The sequence below is a fragment of the Fistularia commersonii genome, chromosome 6 (genome assembly GCF_037954325.1).
Source record: "Fistularia commersonii isolate RoL2024-O1a breed Wild chromosome 6, RoL_Fcom_v1.0, whole genome shotgun sequence".
In the NCBI taxonomy this organism is placed as follows: domain Eukaryota; kingdom Metazoa; phylum Chordata; class Actinopteri; order Syngnathiformes; family Fistulariidae; genus Fistularia; species Fistularia commersonii.
In genome coordinates, this window is record NC_141289.1 from 21,049,012 (window position 1) to 21,065,543 (window position 16,532).

The following is a 16,532-nucleotide window of genomic DNA, read 5'->3' on the forward strand; positions in this document are numbered from 1 at the left end:
ACTGGCGCCGTGACCCGGAAACACCTGTCAGGAGACTCACGGGACGGCATGGATGAAGAACCTCCAGGACCAGGACTGGGACCACGGAGGGGCCGGGACATCAACATCTAGACTGGAACTCTCCCTGGCATGGACGAACACACACACACACACACACACACACACACACACACACACACACACACACACACAGACACACACCAAGAAATGGAGAAATGGCTCATTGTGTTTTATTCGTTTTGTTCACTTTTAATTTGAGTGTAAAGGGGCGACGGGCCGTGCGCTCGCGCTCCTGGCCCCCACGCGGGGACGCGCCCTCGCGGGGAGGGACTTCCGCCCACGTGACCGCGTCCGCCGCGTCCGTGGAGGTGAAAGGCACGCGCCCGGGCGGGGCGGAAGTGAGGTGAGGCGCCCGCGGTGACGGCCGCCGCTGCTGCCGCTGCTGCCGCTGCTGCTGCTGCGCGCTGTAAAACTAACGACCGGCGAGCAAAAGTAAGTTTTCTGAAAGAGAAACGCGTCGATGTTGCCGTGTTTGTGCGCGTGTGCGTGCGTCCGTCCGCGTCCCCGCGAGCTGCGAGCAGCCGCGTGCCCGTGAGTCCAACCTGTGGCTGCAGGAGGCGCCCGGAGGCCCCGCAGCTCCGACATGTCAGGAAGCCCTGCTAGTGGAGACACATCTGAGCTTCTCTGGGTTCCATCACCACCAACCTGCTGCTGGCAGAAGCCGCAGCTGGTCGGTGGACCGACTCATGACCGACCCGCCCGCCCGCCCGCCCGCCCGCCCGCCAGCGGGCGAAGGAACCGGCTGGGATCCGTTCGAACCCGTCCCGTCGTTTCATTTCCACGCCGCTTTCACTTCTCTGAACTTGGCGAGCGTCTCTCTGGTCCCGCCGGACTCGGAGTCCAAGCCTCCGCTTGAGAACCAGAGTCGTGGCGTCTCGGACCGCCACCATCGGGGGTTTGATGACCCTCTCAGGACCGATGGCGAAGGAAGGACTTTTGAGTCTTTCCGTTATTCGGAAGAGCCTATCAGATCGTCCCGTGATGATTATGGCGATAATAGTCGTCATTGCGACTGAAAACATGGTTTAAGATTATCTTCATGCACGGCTCCATCTGCATGCAGGGCTTCAAGCAAGGACGCGCCGGATGCCACAAGGTGACGCTTATCGGGCCGGCGGTGGAACCAACCAAGCGAAAAAGCTCATTTTCCATCGACGCTTAAAAAACCCGTCTTTTATTTGTTGAACTTGAAGCTGTGGGTTTTCTCCGGCTTCAGGATGAAGTGACCTATTTTCTTCATATGACCCTTCTTTCCACCTCCCACAGCGTGACAGAGAGGAAACAGAGACACAAACAACATCCAACAAACAGCAACCATGATTAAGAAAAAAACAAGCCAAAAAGCAGAACCCCTCATTGATCCGGTATCGGCGGGTTTGTCGCCCGGCCGGAGCGACCGGTCGGCCGAAGCGGCACACGCCTCGCAGCGACGCCGCGTCCCGCCGTCACAAGCGCACGTTTCAGCCGTCACACATTCAGCCAATCACGAAAGTGTCCCGATCGCTAACGGGGGTCGATTTAGATCGCAGAGAGCTTTTTTTTTTTTCTGGAACTCCGATTTGAACTGTCCTTTTCTTAGACGGGAGGTGACCCGGCGTGTCGGGCTGCACCTTCACAAGAGGAAATGGGGAAAATCACTTTTTGCTTTCCAGGCCTTTTTTTCAACAGTTGTTCTTCAGTAAACCTACGCTAAACAAACATCAAGCCAAGGCCTTTGTTTCAATAAGATGAAGTAAATGATCTGATACTCTGATTCATACACAGATTACTATTACTATTCTGCAACAGTGGGTGTTTCCCCATGATTGTGATGATCCATCCATGTTCTTCATGACTCCCGAGCCCTGCAGCACCCCGTCTTCAACCACTGGCCCCCGAGTTGGATTTTAAAGTAGCGCAGGGCGTGTGATCGTGACCACGCCAACCAAAGCTGGCTTCTCTTCACATTGTTTGGTGAATTTTGCCGTGTGGCATCTGTGGGGTTATTGATGAAATGCTGCTTACACTGATTTGAACACAGAGGAGTAAACCTGTTGTTTATGCAAGTGTTTTGTACTGGAGCCCAGAAGAACCCGAGCTGGGATCGGTCACCGTATGCAGGGGCGTCTCTGGAAATTGGAATTCATTTCAGAAATCCTGTCTAAAAATTCAAAGTGATGGAGTTTTTCTCATGGTTTTGGGAATGAGCTCTGGCTCAGCAGACGTTATGGAAGCGTCCGGTTGCGTTGACGGTCCATCAGGCGGTGTGGCCTGTCGGGGCCGGTGTTCCTCATCGTCCTCTTGAGTCTCTGCAGGCTTCAGGTCGGGTCCAGCACAGAGATACCAAGGCCGTATTTTTGGCAGTATGTACATGTGCCGGGTTCTGCTGGAAAACGAAATTTATATAAATCTTGTCAGCAGAGGGAGGCGTGAATTCCAGATCAAATGAAAATATGCCATCATATGAAAATGGGCTTTTGGATGAGTGAGCGGCGGCTCAGGCTCCTTCTCCTCGGCCCGGGTGAGATGTTTCCGGCTCAGGAGTGGCTTCGCTCAGCGTCCTGGACGCACCCTTGTGCGACGGACCCTGAAGAACCGGTCGGGTTCGTCCCTCGTGAGCCGTCCCCCAAATTCTTGAACGGGCTTTGCGTCGCGGTCCTACCGAGGCCGAGACGTTCCTCCCGCTCCCGGACCCGTTTCAGCGACGGGTGCAAACCCACTAGATTGTGCTTTTACTAGATCATTGAGGTAAAGTGATGTGAAACCGTCGGGTTTGCATCCTGCAGTGGATCTTCCAGCTGCTTCTGCTCCAAGCAGCTGCTATTGGAAGTGACCGACGTCCATCGCTGGTTACATTTCAACCTCCATTTCGTCATCTAATCAAGCCCACGTGGCTCCCGGGCCCTGGAGATTTGGCTCGTCTGCCGTCCGTTGATAGAAATCGCTAGTTTCATGACTGCAAATCCTCAAGTCAGAATACGACACGCCGCTCGGATGTACTCGGCCGATGTCGATTCGTCTATTTATTTATTTTGTTTTAAGCAATTAAATGTGCTCGGATGCAAAAGATGCATAATCCATCTGTTTGAAGAGCCGAGATCCGTCGAGTGACGCAGACAACTTGAGAAGAAAATTCATTCGGGAAATTTTTGCTTTGAAGAATTTATGGCGACCGAGAGGCTTGAAATCTTTTTTTCTGATTCAGTGGCGTCAAAAAATGGCGCGGCATGATTGCTTGCTTTAAAATGAGAGAAACAACTGCCTTTTTATGGCCTGTTGTTTTCTCCGTGGAGAAAGGGGGCGGCGTGGAAATCTGTCGTGGCAACTGCCACAGAATTAATGTGGGCGAAAAAAAACAAAAAATACTAGAGCTGTCTTTGCATGGTAAGATTCCAAGACAGAATATTTCACTTTGAAGACTATTTTAGCTGAAATCTGCAGCGCTGACTATTGATAGTCCTCTGCTGAAGGTTGCATGGATAGAAGAACCGCACGCAACGCAAGGAGAAGGCGGGATCTTTTTTGAAAGGAATCCCGACTTGGAGTATTAAATGGCTTCGCTTGATAAACATATATTTAAAAAACATACACTTTAAAATAATCTCGTCGCGGCGACGGTCAGAGCTTATTGTGGGATGAGCTGTACGGACGGTGAACGGACGTTCGGTTTTGAAACAAACACATTTCACTCCGGCATAGTTGTTGACGCGGCGATGCCTTCATGGTGATGATGTCAGATGGTTGCCGCCGTCTCGGCCCCATCGAGCAGTACATTTGTTTAATCGTCCTCCGTTAGGCCTTTCAATTTGCACCTGAGTGCATCTACTGGAGAAAGAGATGGAACGAGTCAACCAAAGTGCACTTAAGTGAGGAGAAGCGGATGGACGAGGAGGAGAGTCGGCCGTAAAGGCCGAGGTGTTCGCAGAAGTTTCCCGGAGACTCAGGAGGCGGTTGCTGCAGGAGCTGCGTCCTCCGGCAGCGTCGCCTTCAGACGCGCTGCGCTGCAGATCAGCTCGTTCCTGAATCACACTTGCGAGCCAATTCCCTTTGGATGTTGGAGCATCCGGTGTCTCGCATCGCTGATGTTTCTCCCGGCGTTTTTTTCTCTCGCTGTCCCGAGGGGTTTGGGGGCCTTCAGAGAGAAAATTGATGGCACGGCAATTGGTCGCAGCCTTGGTTTATAACTTCCAGCTCCTGTAGCAGCTGCGGTTGACCAAATGACTCGGCGGAGTCATGTTTAGAACATAAACCCGGGTACTTTCTTCCGCTCATTCCCTCTTATTTTTCGTCTTCTATCGTCTCAGGCAGACGTTTCCGTGGTGTTTCAGCCACCGGGCTTGAATGAATGTGCCGCTCGGTCGACTCTGAGGAGCCAGAACTCCACTCGCTGACCCTTCACACCAGTGGACCCGACCTTTTATTGCCACGAACTGGTCAACGCTTGACCAGTTTACCAGGGTGGCGGTACACGTAGATTGTTTGGTTTTATTGCAACTATAATAATAAACGTGAATCCACCGTGTGGATCCACCTTTTCCCCTTCAAAAAGAAACTTTCCGTCTGACGTCTGTTTTTGATTGATCTCGCTCGCTCGCGGGTCGCATTTTTGGCGCTCGAGTGACCGAGATATGACGAGAGATTCCGGTCATTTTTCAAAGTTAAAAGATTTTTCAAAATGAAGATTGTTCAGACTCAGATCATAAATTCAACGGAAATAATTGATTCTTTCTTGTGCGGCCAATCGATCCCGGGGGGTCGGCGACCGCTGCTTTGCACAACTCCGTTCAAAGTCGCTGATGGTTTTTAGTCAGAAACGGAGGTCCGGACTGACCAGGGTTATGAAACCGCTGACGCTCCGGGCTGAAGCGGGTGGAACCGGAGCCTCCGTCTGGTTTTCTGGCGTCCTTAACCATGAGACACCCTCAGCAAGTGGCAGGAGGGTGCGACCGACCCGGACACTCGGATCTGGTCCGGCAAGGGTTAGAGTTCTGCGAAAGAACTGTGAGTTCAGCGGGTTGACTCGCCGATTGTGTTGCCACCATAACGAAGGCCCGGATAAGCTTACGCAAAGAGAGGGATGAATGGGTTTTGCAAATCATCTTCTTGCTCAGAGCCAATCTGAATCAGTGGAAAATTAAATCACAATATAAGATCTGTAGAAGCTGTTTTTCTTTCCTTCTTCCTTCTAATGTCAAACAAGTTGTGAAATCGATACACACTAATGTTTTTGTGTGTGTGTGTGTGTGTGTGTGTGTGCGCGCAGTGAATAACCCCATCCCCTCCAATCTGAAGTCCGAGGCGAAGAAAGCCGCCAAGATCCTGCGAGAATTCACTGAAATTGCCCACCGGAATGGACCGGACAAGCTTATCCCAGGTAAAGCTGGAACACGCCGTGTCGGTCGGTCGTCTTCACGATACCGCAGAGAGACGGAGGCAGTTTGGCCGAAAGCAGAGCTTCTGGAGCGGCTCCTTGGCCGTCGTGCTGTTTGTAATTGGCCGCGGTCAAATGCACATCGGATTGGTCCGTCCGGGAGGGAGATGGTACATTTACATGAACGACGTTCTTGGAAGGAAAAAGCCAGAGTTTGACTTTCTTTGCACAGAACACTGGCAGGAGTGCAGGTTCCTAAACACCTATAAGGCCTCGTCACGTCGGCGCAGAATAATATCCAATGACTTCCCATTTAATATTACCGGAGCCGCTTGATTTAGGGGATCTGATAAAATCAAACTTATACAACTTTTTTATTTTTAGCGGCAAACAGGAGCTGCCAGGGGGGTCAACAACACACTGTTACTAACACAGAAACACACAGCGGTACGAGGCCGTCCACAACGCATCACTCCTAACACACAAACAAAAATCAGAGAATCAGTTGGCAACACGCTGTTGCTAACAAACACCAAAACACAGCAGCGAAAAGGACAAAGAGGCCGACGGCCCGCTGCTATCCACACACACACACACACACACACACACACACACACACACACACACACACACACAAAGCAGGTCAAAAGTTGAGCCCGAAAGCTGGAAACAAATTTATCTTGAGAAATTTGGAGCGGAAGAAAAATGTTGATGCTGCTTTGCATGTCTTCATGTTGTCAGTTCTCAACCGCAGCATGTTTGCTTGTCAAAACACAGGAAGAGCCTAAGCCTCTTTAGATTAAACATCCTGAAAGTATCGGAGACGCCGAATCTGGAACGTCTTCCTTTTCATTTTTACGGGGGAAAAAAAAAAAAAAGACAGATTTCAAAGAAAGCATACGAACGGATGCCGTCGACATTTCAGTTTCCAACGAAACGATTGAGCGAATCCTGTGCCGAGGTGAGAACTGACCGGGCGTGAAACGGTCAGTACGTTTCTGTGCCGAATGAATAACGGGTTGTGCACGTTTGTGTTTGGGCAGCGCACGTGATCGCCAGGGCGGAGGGTCTGGCCATCATCTCGGTGGTGAAGGCCGGCTTCGTGATCACAGCGCGCGGAGGCAGCGGCATCGTCATCGCCAGGCTCGCCGACAGACGTAAGACTTCCCGCCGCTCCGGTCGCCGTTTAACATTTAGATAAATCGAAGTTCAACTTTTAGGTCCTCCGGGGTTTTTAAAATTCTATTTCCACACATTCTCTGGCTTGTATTTGGGTGATTTGAGATTTCGTCCTAATTCTTGCGTGCTTTCTGGTTCCTGTTAACTGCATTTGAGGCATGAAATGCGACACGGTCGAGAGAGTATTTAAAGATTTAAACGAATCTGTCGTCCCGTCTGAATTTTTCAAAAAGATACCGGATCAAATGGCCCGATTTGGCAACCGGAGTGTGTGCTGTAGCCTTCGTGGAAGCAGGAAGCGTTTCTCTGGGACCGGAGAGGGAAATCAAGAATTGCGAAATTTGGACCGCACGTGGTGACTGTACTCGTCTTTCGCTTGAAAAAACACAACCGCTTCGTTTTAGTATAAGATCTCGTTTCTGTGAAAAGCCTGTAAATGTTTTACGCCGCTAGAAAATTTGTAGTATTAATCCCCCGAACAACTTCGACAAATCAATGAAATCATGTGGGCTGAAACATAAGGGGTCTATAAATGAGTGCGGTCGCTTGGGTTACCGGCTGTTGTCGGACCGGGATGGTATGACTAATGTTCTCTAAACATCCCATGTACTCCTGCAGACGCGGTTTTATTTGCATTTATCTAATATTAGTCCTGGTGCGGCGCTGGTGTTTTGAAAGGAGCAATGTGAATGCAGCGCAATTTTTTTTTTTTTTTTTTTTCAAACTCGTCGGTCGACGTTGCCAGTGACTCTGAAGGGCGGCGCCAAATCAACTCCGATTTTATTTATTCAGCGCCGATCACAGCGGCATATTCTCCTGACACTTCACGGAGAGCAGGTCTGGACCGCATTCCTTAGAATGATAAGAAGAAACCCGACATTCCCCCTTGAGCCGGCACTTGAGCGCAATAAAAAACACGACACCGCCATTTACCCGGGCAGAAACCCGGTAAAGATCGGAGCTCCGTGGCGGCAGCCTTCCGTCTCAACCCGATGGAAGCGCAGTATGATAGAGATGGAGAGGTCTGAGGGTGAGGAGGAGGAGGCGCCACCAGGGAACTCTGACCATGAAGAACTGCAGCTCTGACCGTGACGTGCTAATAGCTGAACCGATGCAACGATAACATTAATGGCCAAGATCGAGCCGCGCCCCTGGAAGCTCGTAAAGCGAGAAAGCCCGAGGGCTCGGGAGAGGATACGAGGTGATGGAGAGCAGGAGGAAGTTCAACCGTCCCAAATTCTCCCACACGCTCCCCTTCTTACGTCCCTCCACTGGCTCCCGGTAGCAGCCGGCATCGAGTTCAAGACCCCGGTGAAAAGTACGGCCTCGTCATATCTCCGGGATATGGTCGTTCCCTCCGATCCTCCACCTCCGGGCGACCGTCCACCCCGTCGCTCCGAGCCCCGGCTGCCGATCCGACCGGTCTCGGCTCTCCTCGGTCTCGGCTCCTCGGTGGTGGAACCAACTCCCGGGAAAGGTCAGAACAGCGGCGTCGCTACCCGTCTTCTGCCGTGATCAGACAACGCACCTCTTCACTAAGCACTATAATCGCACTTAGCACCCCTTCCCCAAAAAAGAAAAATGAATGTATGTATGTACACTGCTCCAAAAAATAAAGGGAACACTTAAAAAACACATCCTAGATCTAAATGAATGAAATATTCTTATGAAATACTTTGCTCTTTACACAGTTGAATGTGCTGACAACAAAATCACACAAAAATGATCAATGGAAATCAATCGTATCAACCCATGGAGGTCTGGATTAGGAATCACACTCCAAATTAAAGTGTAAAAACAAACTCCTGGCTGATCCAACTTTGATGTAATGTCCTTAAAACAAGTCCAAATGAATCTGTGTTGCTTCCTGAGTGGACACTATGATTTCACACAAGTGGGATTGACTTGGAGTTACATTGTGTTGTTCAAGTGTTCCCTTTGTTTTTTGGAGCAGTATATATGGCTTGAGATGGCTATTTGGCAGAGTGGTGACTTCTGAATAACGACTACTGCTACTTTGGATTTTCGTTTATCGAGTTGCAATTTTTGTAAGTCGCTTTGGATAAAAGCGTTTGCTAAAAGACTGGAATGTAATGTAATGTAATGAGGGCCGTCCGCGGTGCATGATGGGCCCCTGCAGCAGAGCGGGCCTGTGGCGGCGCCGCTAGCGGCTAGCCTGACCCGGACCGCAAGCTTTCTCCAAAACGAAAGCTTTAAGAAAGCGAGGATGTCCGTCCTCCGGGTTAAGATCGGAAGGTGGTTCCAAAGACGAGGTGCCAGTTACCTGAATGATCTGAGCGGGTGGCAGCTTTCCAAGACTCCTTTGAGATCCGATGGTGCCTGGTCATTACGGGGTTTATCTAATTCTAGGCAGAGAAAAGCCAGTCCTGACAATTGTTTTGTTTTCATCTCCTGACTCGAGGTCTCTATTGTAACACCTTGGCGGCACAAAGCGCTCCACGAAGGCCAGTTTGAGAGTTTAAAAAGCGGTTTTAGAGTTGCAGTGCGAGTTTGGCGTCTGAAGAAGCTGCTCTTGTTTGCTCAGGCTGGTCGGCGCCGTCGGCCATCGGAATCGCAGGTCTGGGAGGAGGCTTTGAAATTGGAGTGGAGGTAAGAGACCGGCTGACGGACTTTGAAAATCTTAGTGTGGACAAAACACACAAACACCGCAGAACACCCTCTGCCAATACAAAATATGGATTTGGAAGGTAAGCTTTGGATGTGGAAAAAGAAAGATAAAATTCATTAGAAAACAGAAAAAAATGGATGAGAATATTCTTACGGTTTATCCTGCACTTGGGGTCCCGGGGGGGTCTGGATCTATCCCGGCCAATCCCAGCGTATCCCCGCTGTCAGAAAAGGGGTTCACCCAGGATCAGACACCTTTCAATCCCATGTAGACAACAACACTCCCTCATCCATGCGGGTGGTTTGGAGTCTCCAGTGACGGGACTGCGGGTCTTTGACCCGCGGGAGGAAACGGGAGAACCCGGAGGAAACCCAGACGTAGGAATCTTCTTGCTCTGAGGCTGAAGTGCCGGCCGCTGTGCCAAAATGGAGTTTGACCTGTAAAATTTTGTTTTGCAAACCTTTCCGAAGCCAAAAAATAATTGGCAAATGCTTCTTTACATTTGTAAAAATCAAATTCTTTCAATGGCGGACAAAGTCCATCAGTCAACCAACTTTCTGCTTTGTTGATATAATTTACCGTCGTCCATCGTGGACCACCTGGCCCCCCTGGACCCCCCTGAACCCCCCTGAGCCCCCTATCCTCCCTGGATACGCATCAGAGCAGCTTCTCCTGCAGACTGTTCCACCTCCGCTGTCCAACACAAAGATACAGCCAATCTTTGCGAACCCGTGCCAGTAAACCCGTACAATAAATCACTCCTGGCTTCCTGCGCTGCTTCACACTGACACTCTGCTCGTTATTGAGTCCTGTATGTTGGTTAATATGGAGAGACTTTTTTAAAAAGATGAGATGAGAACAACTTTATTTAAATAAAATATTGTTTATTATATTTAATCCATTTAAGTATTTATTAATTATATTAATAATACAATTATATCATAATAATATAATATATATTTATTATATTAAATAAATAATATATTAGATAATTTAATAATATATATATGTTTAATAATATATTAACTCTATTAAATAAATCCTCTCCCCCTTTATTATATTATTTAAATAGGTTATACTTTATTTATTTACACTTCAGGGTTTATTTATTTACTTTTTACTTGTATTTTTTAGCTTGTGACTATCTTGTCCCAATCATGGGATCCTTAACATCCATCTCATATTATCTGGTTTTGATTCGTAGCTGTTCGCTTTCCTTTGCGCGGTCGTGTTTAGCCGAGCCACCGAAATAACAAATAGTTATCGGGTGACTCGCCGGCCTTTGTGTCCCTTAGGTGTCGGATCTGGTGATCATCCTGAACCAGCGCAGTGCCATCGAGGCGTTCACCAAAGGAGGGAATTTGACCCTGGGCGGCAACTGCACGGTTGCCGTGGGTCCGATGGGCAGGTGAGAACCTCCTGATCCTGATCGCCCGGATGCTTGGAATGCTTCTGGAACGCCTCTGGAACGAGACCGACCAGCTTGTAAATTGATTCACGAGGATGAAGTTATTTCAGGAAGTCAGACGGAGTGTGTGAGTGTGTGAGTGTGTGTGTCAAGAATGATGGTACCTTCAGGCTCGGGTCCAAGTGAACCCCATCTATCCACTTGCTCTTCTGGAGTCTTCATCAACCCTTTATCCGCTAGAAAATACATTTCTGTGAACAAGTGATGCTCCTTTCATTTTATTTATTTTTTCATTTGTTCAGTTTCTTGAGTTATGCTGAAGTAGCGGAGCAGGTTCGTATCTTCACTTCAGTCTGAAGGAAGAAATGACCTTCCTGAAGTTTACCGATCTTCTGCCAGACCGGCTTCACACGAGAGACGTGGAATTTACGATCCAAAGCTCAGGTTTTTTTTTTTTTTTGTTCTGATTCGTCAATCGGCGGCGAGTCGTTTGGCAAAAAGCGCCGCGTCAGCAGTTCCAAAGACCTCTATTTTTAGCCTCCTTCACCACATACTTCCCTGTCAAGTCACTGGAAATCCTTTCCGGGACCAGTAGCGCTTTTCTTTTCTGTGGTTGTCTCAAGGAAGCGGCCGCATTCTGTCGTTCCAAGAGTTTGCTGTGGGTTTGTGACGTCACAACACAAATAATGGGTGGAGCTGGAAACGAGAAGGAAAGGAAGAAAGGGAAGAGGGAAGGAAAAGAGGCGCTGCTGTTCAGACCGCTTCTCCTTTTTATATTTTTAGTTTCAAACGCTGATATTTTGTCATCATTGAGGAAGGTGGATTCCACATAGTTACACGTTTGTTGCAGGATCGCACAGACGAGGATTCGCATTGAATTGATATTTGAAGGATAAACCCGGCTCGCCTTCCTTCCTTTGGCCTCTTTCGCTATCAGATGCTTTTCCCAAATGATGTCCTGATTCAGGACCTCGGCATCTTTGTGTCCTCGTACCGAAGCTAATGGATGCCCGCGTCGATCTTTCGATGTCCGGGCGTGTCTCAGGCCGTCTCGGGTGATATTTGGGTTGCCGGGGAAAGAACGGCATTGTTGACATTTATCAGTAGATAGTCCAGCAATGTCCCTGTGTGACTCTTAAAACGGTGCAAAATATGTCCATTTCTTCAGGGCTTAAATAGACTTTACGTGTAGCTGTTAAAGTGCAATGGCGGCGCAGGCGCAGGTATCACCTGATGCCGTTCCGTCGACTAATTTATTTTAAAAATGTTCAACGGTGACAATGAGCATGTCCTGCTGTTGCGCTAACCGTTAGTTTGGCGTGGAATATTGACTTTTGCTCTTCCTGCCAAACTAGTGCGATAATATGAAATGGCAAAGAGAAGCCCATCCTTGTTTGGAAGGCGAAGAAAGAAGGCTAACTGCAGACTTCCCAGAAAAAGAAAATGCTGGGACCCGGGATGTTGCCCTGTGGAACACCATCAGAGCTGACTTCCGTCTCATTCCCAGGAATGTGGAGGCAGACGTCGCCCTGCGGAGCCCGGCAGCCATTTTCACCTACTGCCGGTCTCGAGGCCTCTTCGCGGGAATCTCCCTGGAGGGATCCTACCTGATCGAACGCAAAGAAACCAATCGCAAGTGCGTAAAAACGTCCCGAGCCGGCGGGAGCGCCGACCGGCCGTTTGGATTGACTTGAAGAAATACCTTTTTCCCTCGGCCGCAGGTTCTACTCCCGGGACATCCGAGCATCGGGAATCCTCAACGGCGACGTGGCGCCGCCGTCCGAGTGCTACGACCTCTACCACATCCTGGATGCCTACACCGAGGCCTACGTCACCGACTGGACCAGCAAAAATGTGCACGTTAAGGTCGATATCAGTGTTTGTCTTTACTTCATACTGCGCCAGACGGAAAGACTCCTTGATTGATTGATTGGTAGATCGATCTTTTTATTTTCTCAGACTCACAAACCTAATAGGCTCTGTTCTGGTTGGGATATAAGCTGATGGGGTCCGTCGGTGTTTAAAGCCTTTGGGTACAAATGGCATTTCATGTGTTAAACCCAAGTGGTATCTCAAAGACTTGTGCTTTATGAAACCAAGCTAATTATAAAAGTGAAATGTTTTGGTCTGCTTTGGTTCTTCCAGTCGTCGTGTCCTCCGAGCCGCCCTCCTCCTCCGTCCCAGCAGAGGGCGGCGAGTGGCATGCAGCGCCCTCCGCCGTACGCCGGTGAGTTTCAGAAAGCCGTGAAACCCCAGGAAACTCGGGTGGGAAGCGGTAGAGTGCAGCAGCAGCAGCAGCAGCAGCAGCAGCAGCAGCAGCAGCAGCACGGACTCGTTGTAGATTTCCTTGTTTGTTTTACTCCCTCCGTCCGCCAGAAGCCCCCCGAAGGTGGGGCGCCAGAAGGTGTTTGTGAGGCGGCGCCAGAAGCGCCGCCTCACAAACACCAGCTCCAATGAATGTAACCTTTCCCTCCCGACAAAACGCCGGCACAGATCCCGGTCCGGATGCTCTTCAAATGCACCACATGAAGGTTCTGCTGACAGAAAGGCCGGGCGGCTGGAAGCTGGAAGCTGGAAGCTGGAAGCCGCCCGGCCGAGCCGAGAGGCACCAACGCCACCCAACTGTTGTTTCTAAAGGCACATTTCACAGTTGATGTCTACTGGATGTGGAGCGCACCGTCCTTATTGTTGCCACGGTAACCATGGAAACTTAACCCAAATCCTACAAACAACGCTCCAAGTGTGTGTGTGTGTGTGTGTGTGTGTGTGTGTGTGTGTGTGTGTGTGCAGGTGAAGGTAGCGGCGCTTCAGCAGCAGCAGGTCAATACCAATTGTACCCGAGTGTCTCCGTCTATAAATCTGACACCTCCGGTACGTTTGACCTATTTTATCAGTTTGGTTCGTCTTCACGCCTCGGCTTCTTGTCCTTCTTTCTCCGTCCGTCATCCATCTTCTCCTCCTCGCTGCTCTACCTCTCCTCCCTTTTGATTTTCTTCTGACCTTTCCTCCTTCCAGCCTCATTTAACCAGCTCGTCTTCTTTATGTCCTCATTTCTTTTTTCTCTCTTCCTTCCTCCCATGTCTCGTTCTGCTCCACAACCTTCTCTGCTTTTTTGTACCTTCTCCTTCGTCATTTTCCTTTCCTTCACCTCTCCGTCTCCTGCATTCTTTCCTTGCCTCCGTTCTCCTTCTCCTCCTTTTCCTATCTGAACATGATTGGTCTTGTTGCGTTGGAAGAAGTCTTTTTATTTCCCCCCCAGTGTTTTGAGCTGCAGCACCACCTAGCGGTCGCAGCGTGAGCGTTAGATGAAGCTGAGTTGTCGCACCATCAGGAACGTCTCTACCATTTATCCAGATCAATGATAAGAAAGCAGGAAAAAAACAGCAACACATTTTTTTTTTTTTCTTTTAGAATGAGACAATAAGTCCACCATCATCATGTTGCACTTTGTGTTATTACTTGACAAAATTCACCAGGAGTTAAATATCGGCATGTTGGTTGAAGAAACGGGTCCAAGCAGGTTGGAACAGGTGGAGAAAAGTGTCAGGGGTACTAAGAGATAGAAGAACATCAGCCAGAAGGAGAGGAAAGCTGGAGGAGACGGTGGGGAGATGATCTACAAACACTGACAATGATTGAAAGACAGCAGGCAGAGCTGGAGGTCCCAGAGATGAAGATGCTGAGGTTCACTTTGGGAGCGACCAGGATGGAGAAGATCAGGAAGGAGTCCATCAGAGGGACGACACATGGTAGATGTTCTGGAGATGAAGATGGTTGGGTCATAACAGGGAATCTATTGGTAGACAGATGCTGGAATTGGAGGTCTGGAGGAAGAAGAAAGAGAAGATGGATGGAGGTGGTGTGAGAAGATATGAAGGTAGTTGGTGTGAGAGAGGGGGATCCAGAGAACAGGGTGAGATGGAGAAGGTGGATTGACTGTGGAGACCCTGAAGGGGAAAGACCGAAGGAGAAGAAGAAGAAATACCAGCATGTTGAGGAAAATGTGACCTGGATTAATGACAGCATGAAAAAGATCATCTGTTCATAAACACATTCAATTAAAGCTGCAGTTACTTGGGTCACTAGTTCGTTTAGTAACCATCCGGATTGGTTAGTAACCATCCGGATTGGTTAGTAACCATCCCTATTGGTTAGTAACCATCCGGATTGGTTAGTAACCATCCGGATTGGTTAGTAACCATCCGGATTGGTTAGTAACCATCCCGATCGGTTACTAAAAGACCAGTTGTTCTTCCAACCTCGTCATCTGACGCTGTGGTTTGAATAGAATATAAGAGACGTCCTGGTTTGCATTTTATCATTCAACTTTGGAACATTTGATGGAAAGTTGTAAACTTTTGAATTGTAGCTTGAGTGGAGGAGGGGTGACCAGTGTGACATTAATATAATATAAATATATTTGGGTAGTCGTGATTGATTCTTTGCACCAGAGAATGATCGTCAACAAATCCAAAGGGGATGCAAAACATACATGCCCGATAACTAATTATTGGATTTTCAGAAAAACAATACCGATAATTAATAAATGCGGTCGGTTATTTAGTTTTCAATTTGTAAAAAAAAAGCTGTTGTTTGTCTCAACTGATTATCATTAATAACTAAAGTCCATCACCTTTTTTTAACACAAAATTTTTAAAAGTAACTATTTCACAAATGATGTTTTTCATTGACAAGCCAAATTTTCTGCATTTATTTTATTATTATTTTGGCACAAAAAAAAAAGATCAATCATCACATGGGAAAAAAAAAATCCATCATAAAGTGAATACATAACAAAAGCAGGTGCGTTCTGTCTCCAGGCGGCGGCCCGCCAGCTCGAGCCGGCGGCCCGCTGGTCGTCACGGCGACCCATCCCTTCACTGGCCAGCAGCCCGGAGACCTCAGCTTCGGCCCCGGCGACCGGATCACCGTCGTCACCAAGACGGAGTCCCAGTACGACTGGTGGGAGGGACGCCTGCAGGACGGCCGCACCGGCATCTTCCCCGCAAACTTCGTCACCTACTAGCGGACTCTGCCGGCGCCGCCTGGACGCCGCCTGGACGCCGCCTGCAGCATCTTTTCCCCCCTTCGTCCGAAAACGAACGGTGAAAAATATCAAACCGGAGACTACGTTTGGTGAGCAGAAAACCTTCAAAAGATCCGGGCGATCATCTTTATGTTTCGCCGCTTAAGTCGTCCACGTTTAATCCCAAGCGGACCGCAGGCGCGTCACTAACTCCTCGAAACAATCCGATCCACCTTTTGGATCAAAAAAGATGCAGGAAAAATCTTGTCGTTGATTTTTAGCTCCAGAAGGGGGGAGCCGAAGCATCAGTGAGTCACATGGGAGATAAACACCGGCGATCTATCCTTCAATACGAACAGGGATGAAAATCACGGGAGAAGGTGTTTCAATATTTTATCTTGATGACAATCGACTGCTATTTTGTTAATTTTGGAAGGGGTAGAGGGGATGGAGGGGTTTACTTGAAAATAAACACTGTCTTAATATAGTATTTCGCCGACATTTGGTTAAAGAGGGAATTTGTTGTTGTAAAACAGTATTTTTAAGAGGTCATGGTTGTTGTTGTGGAAACTGGATTTGTTCAGATCTTTGGTTAGTCTCTTGGGGATGTTTAACAAGTCCTGTTGCCACAACAACATTTGAAGACGGGTGTTACAAGATGTTATTGTTCAAGCTGGGAATCGTCACCATTTTGGTGAAAGGATGACGCTTTGATTCCAAAAGACCTTTTGCTGTGGGTTCCTGTTTTATAGAAATAATAAATCTACATTTCTGAACAGCAGTGGCACTTTTGTAAACAACCGTTCATACATTAAGTAACGTCAGCTACTTAGCGTCGACAGTCCAGCGCGTAGGAGAGCGTGGAGAAGAGGTGAAGAAA

The 16,532-nt window shown here is 48.7% G+C and overlaps 1 protein-coding gene across 1 annotated transcript; it reads left to right on the top strand.

Moving 5' to 3' along the window:
• Nucleotides 1–379: 379 nt before the first annotated feature.
• On the top strand, nt 380–16,428 carry sh3yl1 (SH3 and SYLF domain containing 1). The gene is made up of 10 exons (XM_086148680.1): nt 380–492; nt 5,303–5,413; nt 6,454–6,567; nt 9,135–9,199; nt 10,514–10,626; nt 12,134–12,262; nt 12,348–12,492; nt 12,772–12,853; nt 13,417–13,497; nt 15,447–16,428. Coding segments are annotated over exons 1-10 (1,047 nt in total). The 5' UTR covers nt 380–491; the 3' UTR covers nt 15,653–16,428.
• The last annotated feature ends 104 nt before the right edge of the window (nt 16,429–16,532 follow it).

What these genes read in the sequence shown, in the direction of transcription:
- sh3yl1 (XM_086148680.1), top strand. An exon ending in ACCGGACAAGCTTATCCCAG is followed by an intron (nt 5,414 to 6,453) that starts GTAAAGCTGGAA and finishes GTGTTTGGGCAG; the next exon opens with CGCACGTGATCGCCAGGGCG. An exon ending in CGCAAAGAAACCAATCGCAA is followed by an intron (nt 12,263 to 12,347) that starts GTGCGTAAAAAC and finishes CCTCGGCCGCAG; the next exon opens with GTTCTACTCCCGGGACATCC.